The sequence below is a fragment of the Mus caroli genome, chromosome 7 (genome assembly GCF_900094665.2).
Source record: "Mus caroli chromosome 7, CAROLI_EIJ_v1.1, whole genome shotgun sequence".
Classification (NCBI taxonomy): domain Eukaryota; kingdom Metazoa; phylum Chordata; class Mammalia; order Rodentia; family Muridae; genus Mus; species Mus caroli.
In genome coordinates, this window is record NC_034576.1 from 145,205,843 (window position 1) to 145,213,154 (window position 7,312).

Sequence of the window (7,312 nt, forward strand, 5' to 3'; positions counted from 1 at the left end):
AGAGAGTCAGAGAGAGACAGAGAGACAGAGAGAGAGAGAGAGAAACAGAGAGAGAGACGGAGAGAGACACAGAGAGAGAGACACACAGAGAGTAGAGACAGAGAGAGAGAGAGAGAGAGAGAGAGAGAGAGAGAGAGAGAGAGAGAGAGAAGCTGGGATCAGGTGGCTTGAACTCTCTGATGGAAAAACTGCTTTCCCCAGCAGCTCGGTGTGTTTATTATATACAGCTGAATAAGGAGGCAGGGTTATTACATACAGATAAACAAGAAGACAGGGTTTAGTGTATACAGTTGGACAGAAGGCAGCTTTAGCTATTCTTAGTGAGACTCACACAGTGGATGGCTTTTGCCAACTTCTCATGAGGCTGTAGTCCTTGACAACAAATACCCACTCAGGACTTCATACACTCAGGGTTTCCTCCACCCTCTACCCTGGACAAAACACTTACAAGGGAGAGTTTGTAACCCAGAAGCTGCTTGTCAGCCCTGCAGTCTGTATTCTTATTAGGAGGGACTTCTGGACAAATGGTGTGGAGGCTTGTGGCCCTGGTTTAGGAAGCCTCTGGTCCACCCCCACCCCCACCCCCATTCCCATGAAAAACTCCAGCATCAGTCTCTTACAGAGCACTCTGGATGCCAAAATGCCCAGACGGCCATGCACTATCCCCTGCCCCAGTGCTTGGGCTCTGCAGAGAGAGTTCAGCCTGGTCTGTACAGCTCCAAGATCAGGTTCTAAGGTCTAGGCAGGGCTCTGTTGTTCTGCACTTTGGGGGTGGGATGCTGGGCGAACAAAGCTGAGCTGAGCTCTACAGCTGATGTCATCCCTATTGTCCTGTAGGAATGACAGTGGACAGAGGGGCCCTGGGGCACTGGGACATCCTTGAAAAGTGGTAGAACTCATGGAAATGAAGTCAATTGTGCTAGGGAGTGATACAAAAAGGGCTAGTTCAATCGGGCCTGCTCGACTCTGCTACCTGCCCCACCCATTCCAGAATAGCTCCAGACGTTCTCAGCCTTCCCCAGGATTTGTTCCCTTAAGGACACAGTAGCCCCATAAGCTCAAAGAAGCTGAGCCCATGAAAGGGTTCTGGGCTTGACTGACCAGCAACCAAGGCCAGCTTGGCACCTGCTTCCAGTGGGGGAGGGCTGGGGCAGGCTGAGCTGGGATGACTCATGGGGATGTCTGGCTCTGTTGCATAGATGGAGAGGGAGGAATTGGTGCCAGGATCAGCAGTTAGCAAGGAGTTCCCCCTCCTGCAGGGGCCTTGGGCCCAGGCTGGACTAACTAAGCACCTCTAACTGTCCACCTGTCCACTATGACCTGCAGGCAGCTGGCGAGTGAGGCCCATAGAGGACACCAAGCCATGGGACAGACACCCTGCCTTTCTGAAAAGCATGAGTTACCAGAGGATATAGGACTTCAACACCACTCCACTCATTTAGGACAACCATTTGTGTGACCTGGCTGCTGGCCTGGCATGAGGCTGGGCGTAAGGAGGACTCAGGGTCTTCAAGGCAAAAAGATGTAGGAGGACTTGCTCTGGGCCAGGAGACCAGTGAGCCCCACATATCCAGGATGCATTCCTGGAAGAGACTAAATTCCAGCTTGTCTCTGAAAACATACTTGGCCTGGGGGACAGCATCTTAGAGTAGGGATTGAACAGAATGGTGAAAGAGACTTAGGAGATAGGAGCAAAACAGTCTAGGCTTTCTGTGTGTAGAGCAAAGGCAGGACCAACATCCTTCTTTCTCTTCCTTGGCTACCTGTATCTGATGGCAGATACCTTTACCTTCCTTGGTCCAAGACTTAGCGCTTATCTTCCCAGTAGTCTGGGTAGTTCTGGAGAAAGACCCTCAAGTACCTTAGGGTAGCAAGGAACTAGTCCAGGCCTCTGTCCACACTTCTCAGCAAGCTGGGCTTATTGCCTATATCCAGGCCAGCAGTAGCACCAAGATACCACTCTATGCTACCCAGAAGCTACCACTGAGGGTGGGTAGCTGAGTTCTGCTGGCCTCTTCTTTAACCTTTGGGAGCCCCAAGGGCAATAGGCAAGCCACAGGATTGCCATGATAGGAGGAAAGTCTTTGGAGAAGGAGTCCCAGGATGTGGGCTTCCCTGGGTCTCTCTAAGGGCATTGCCTCCTATGATGCTCTGGTGCAGGTGGAGGATGCGGTGTTGGACACCTATGACTTCGTGTATGACCAGGCAATGAAGAGCCCATCTAGCAACTGGTGGCAGGAGCTGGCCATCATCCAGGATACGGTGAGCTAAGGACATGGTAGTCATACTTGCTGTGCTCCAGAGAATGGATGCCAGAAATCCTGTAGAGTCAGCCATCCTGGCAAGGCTTCAAGAGGAGGTCTCAGAACGCAGGTTCATTTTGAGTACATGACTGAGCTCCCACCCATCCCCCTCCACCCCAAATAGGACTGGCTACCCAATGTATGGCCAATGCAAAATAAAAGGGCAATGCCCCTGTTCAATAGGGACTGAGAATTCCAAGAAGGAATTGGGTATTCTTCAAGAAAGTAGGTGTTTAGCCACCAGGCAAGTAGCAGGGCCCTGCTGTAAGGGGAAATGGTCCTAAGAAAGCCAGGCTATTCTATCACCAGGCCAAACCACTGGTGGCTATTTTTCCAGGAGCAACTGTGATCCTAAGCCCTGGCTCTGGTCTTTGGGGAGCCCAGTTTGCAGAATCACCCAAAGTACTTGCGCTTTGATACCTTAGTTTTGCCATCAATCAGTCCTGCCCACGCTATGCTCCTCCCTGGTCTGTCTTGCAGTTTCTGTGTTGTGGGAAGAAATCTCCTTTTGGGCTTCTGGTGAGCACAGGAGCCATCATGTGTCAGGGCCAGGAGGCCATGAGAGAGGTGAGGAGGAGGAGGGGGATGAAGGCTTCTGGACTCAGGTCCGTCTGGTAAGGGCTGGGCACTTCAGGTTCTACCTATGAAGAGACATCTTCATCTTCTTTGGCCCCTCACATCTTGGGACCTACCCTAGAGTCTTAGGAATGCACCCCACCCCTTGATAGGGGGCCACAGGGAGGGAAACTAATGGGATGGCCAGCTTGACTTTAACCCTAGGCCCAACTCTCTTTTGCAGGCTAGCAGCAGGCATGGGCCCCACCCACTCATTCCTCCTTTATGAGGCTTCCCCAGGCCATCAAGAATCTCCCCTCCCCTTCCCTCCCCTCTGAAGCATCTAGAAGCTCAAAGCTAAGGCTCTACATAACAGGGTCATCAGGTATTTAGAGAGAGTAGGAAGGGGTCCCCAGGGATCCCAAAAGAGCAGAAAGTACTAGGGTAAGAGCATGGAATACCCTAAGGGCTAGGCTTTGACTCACTCTCCCCTCCTGGCTCTCTCTTCTTACCCAGCCCCCTCTTTGTCCCATCCCCCTGCTGTTCTGGAAACAAACCAGCCCTATCTCATGGGGAGAGATGTCTGGCTACTCTCCAAGAAACAAGAGGGTGGAGAATGGCTCAAGGCCCAGAAGGGAAGGGAGCTGCCGGCCTGTTGGGACGGGGCTGAGTCAGGGAGCCCCATCGGAGCCCCATCCACCCAAGAACAGTCCACAGGTCCCAAATACAAAATAGTTCAGTGCCTGCCTCCTACCCCCAGGGTGGCAAGGTATCAGGGCGGGTTGCAAAGGATTCCTGGTGGGAGAGAAGCAAAGGCCAGCTCAAGCCTGTAAGGGCCAAAAGGACCACTTGCTTGCCAAAATGCAATAGCGCACCCTGTGCGGCTCCACGTGGTTTACCCCATCCTCACCCTCCCCAAACATCTCAGCCTAAACCCAACAAAATGCCAACATATGAATGTCCCAGATGCCAATGGTCACCTCCCTGTTGAGAGAGGGAGAGAGGGAGAGGGAGGGGGAGGGGGGAGGGGAAGAGGAAGAAGGAGGGGAGGAGGAGAGGGAGGGGGAGAAGGAGAGGGAGAGACTGTTAATGTCAGACCCACAGTGAAGAAACCTGCAGCATCAGATTTTCTGCCCTCCACAGAAGCCTCTGGGGGACTGTGGTACATTCCCCCTCCCCCCCCCCAACTGCCAGGGGACAAACAGTGGCTAACTGGAGGAGCTCAGGGAAGCTAGAACAAAAGAGGAAGGTCCTTCCTGTCCCCCCAGGGAGTAGGCCACTGTACCCACAGACAGGCTCCATGTCCCCAGTCTCAAGGTTTCATGAAGCCTCTTTCCCAGAGTGCTCAGTAGTTCTGCTTGGGAAGGTGCATACTGTGACTGTCCTGGCCTCAGCACTGGCTGAGCAAACACCATGCAGCTCCAGAGGCTTCTGGGAGGAGCATGGGACTGGGGGAAGCTGAGCACACTGTGCAGGGAGGGCCAGCCAGGGTGGGCAACCATGCATGCTGCCTTTGTCCAGGACTGCCTCCAGAGCATCGGGAACGTTCTGTGGACACACTACAGTATTGCTTCCATCCTGACCTGCACCAGCCTGGCCCTCACGGTAGCCACCAGTTCCTTCCTGGCCCTCCCTCTATCCTGCCCTGCCTTGCCCCTTCCCAGGTAGAAGCAGTCCCTGGGTTATTGCCCCCAGGCCAATGCTCTATCTAGTTGTGGCACTACCAGGATCTTCCAGGTCCAGTAGGCAGGGAGGAACCAGCCCCTGACCCAGGGAGGAGGCCCAGTGGCTAGCTCTTGCCCTCCATTTCTCAATCCTAGGAACTTCCCTGGAAGTGGTAAGAATCTTCCCCCAGGGTTGTTGGTGGCTATTGACTCCTCAACATCTCTCCTGACTGTCCCAGGTATATGCTATGATGCTCTGTTGGTGGCTATTGACTCCTAGGCATCTCTCCTGACTGTTGCAGGTATATGCTATGATGCTCTGTGCCTTCCTGTGGTTTGCCATTCACTCCTACCGTGGCTTGGATCGAAAAGGCAGATACTCCCTGACCCCACGGTAGGCCCCTCTCTTTCCAGAAGGGTCGTACAGCACCACAGGGTCCTGGGGTATCTTTGTCTCCCACCACCAATGTGTTACCTCTGCCCTGGAAGACAGGGGTGGCCTCCACATGCCTTCTTCTCTTCCAGTCTCTGATGAGACCTGATGTCACCCTGCCACCAACACAGAGATATGAAGATTCCAGCCCTCCTTCCAACCCCTCCAAACTGCCCAGTAGAATTCCCAGACCAGGACATCTGGTCTTAAGGAACCCAGGACTCTTAATGCATAGAGTCAAGAAGGACCCAGTGTCAGCAGCCAGGAAATTTCTGTTCCCAGAGCACTTGACCTTCCTTGGTGGGTGGTAGGCCAGATTTACCCACCCCCACCCCCACCCCCAATGCCCTAGCATCTGGATCCCTATGTCCAGCATCTTCACTGCCTCTCTATGTTCTGAAAATAGCCTCTGCATTCCCACCAGAGCATTTAGGGACATATTTTTAAATGTCCATATTGTGCACACACATGTGTGTAGAGGTTGGTGGACAATTTTGATTGTCATCTTCCAGAATGCTATCCTGCTTTAAAGTAGAGTCTTTCACTGGCCTGGAGTTCACCAGTTAAACTAGACTGACTGGTTAGAGAGCCCCAGAGAGCTTTCTATCTCTACCTCCCCAATACTGGAATTATAAGCATGCACCACCATGCCTGGCATTTTTATGGCTTTAGTGATTAAACTGAGAACCTTATGCTGGCAAGGCAAGTATTTTCTACATTTATTCATTAATTATTTATTTAATGGGCAGGAAGAGGGACATGTGTGCATTCCTCTGACTAACTTATACCTCAGTCCCTCTTACAGTACCTTCTAGGCCATTCTAAGCAGCCTCACCATCCCCTCTCGTCCATTCTGGGATGGATTTGCACTTCTTTCCAAATGTTCTACAGCAGCCTAATAGTCCCTTCAAAACTCTCAGGAACAGATCCCCAGTTCTTTCTGGTACATGTAGAACAACCTCACTGTCTCCTTTTGCTTCTCAGATCCCATGGCTTCCAGGCCCAGGAACCCAGCCTCTTCAGATGGACCTAAGATGGGCTGGTGCCTCAATACCCCTCTGACGTGCACATGTTTGCTACCTGTTCAACAACCCTCTAAAGCATGAGTGTTTGCTGACAAGTGGGTCTAGCAGGATGCTTGCTGCCTGCATGCCCACAGAGATGGAGTCTTTGGCCTCACATGATCCTCAAAGGAGTAGATAAACTCTCTCTTGCACATGGTGGGGCAAGAGAAGGGGAGAATATCCTACCAGGTGTGTTAGTTAATCTTACATTGTTGTGGCCAGATACTTACCAGAAACAGAAATGATTTATTCTGGCTCATGATTTCAGAGACAGACTCTGGTCCATCACAACAGGGGAGGTGTGGAGGAGTGGCTACGTCTATGGCATCAGGAACATAAGGTTGAAGCTAGATGTTGAAGTCAACCAATTTCCTGAGGGTCATCATGGAGAAAAGCATGACTTTGACTCCGTAGTCATGCTACTGAAATGTGCAGAACCCCATGGTGACAGCCATGTTTTGGAAATGGCCATGGGGCTGCTATTGCTCTCTAGTTTAGAGGTTACTATATCTTCACCTGGATTCCAGCTACCTCTCCCTCCTGCCCAGTAACTGTTAGGGTCTTGAGAGATGCTGGACTGTGATGAGTTAGCTGAAGCCAGGACTCCATGATCCAGAATCCCTGAGGTGAGGCATTTAGGTGATGAGTGTTTGGGATTACCCACACTCCTTATAAGTAACTCCTCTCCCTAATAAACCCATTGATTCAAATTGAAACTTGGGTAGAATCCTTTCTTTGGTCCACTGTCCATGGCCCCACCTGGGGTGACCAGTTTCTTGCTCATGTTCCCCAGAGAAAAATAGTGCAGAGAACAGGTAGAATGGAACGAGGGCTAGGTTAACCTTCAAAAGCCCACCCTTCTGATCTACTTCTGTCAGCCAGACCCCACTTCTACAGGCCCCACAATAGGACCATATTCGGAGAGAAGGGCCAAGGGAGAAGGGTATCCCTTCTCAAAGGCACAGCCCAGTGACCTCTTCCTCAAAGTTGACCTCTCCTTCTAGTTTTCTTTTTAAAATATCATTGCATTATGACCCCTCCATGAATTAATCCACTGGTTAGGTCACAGTTCTCACAATCTAATCACTTCCCAGAAATCCAGCCCCTGAACACTTCCCTAGGGGGCATGCCTATAGCAATGAGTGTGTGTGTGTGTGTGTGTATGTATGTGTGTGTATATGTGGTGTGTGTTTGTGTATATGTGTGGTATGTATAGTGTGTATGTCTGTGTGATGTATGTGTATATGTGGTGTACAGTATGTATGTGTGTGGTTGTATATGTGTAGTGTGTAT

General features: G+C 51.3%; 1 protein-coding gene across 2 annotated transcripts in view; it reads left to right on the forward strand.

Moving 5' to 3' along the window:
• The window catches only part of Tspan32 (tetraspanin 32), a 14,756-nt gene extending 8,021 nt beyond the window's left edge, over positions 1 to 6,735 (forward strand). The window contains exons 5-9 of one of the 2 annotated variants that reach the window (XM_021167876.1): positions 2,161 to 2,262; positions 2,784 to 2,870; positions 4,380 to 4,463; positions 4,825 to 4,916; positions 5,940 to 6,735. In XM_021167876.1, the coding sequence (XP_021023535.1) occupies positions 2,161 to 2,262; positions 2,784 to 2,870; positions 4,380 to 4,463; positions 4,825 to 4,916; positions 5,940 to 5,988 (414 nt within the window). In that variant the 3' untranslated portion in view covers positions 5,989 to 6,735. The remainder of the gene's footprint in view (positions 1 to 2,160; positions 2,263 to 2,783; positions 2,871 to 4,379; positions 4,464 to 4,824; positions 4,917 to 5,939) is intronic. The other variant, XM_021167877.1, reaches the window with a different exon arrangement.
• Positions 6,736 to 7,312: the final 577 nt, after the last annotated feature.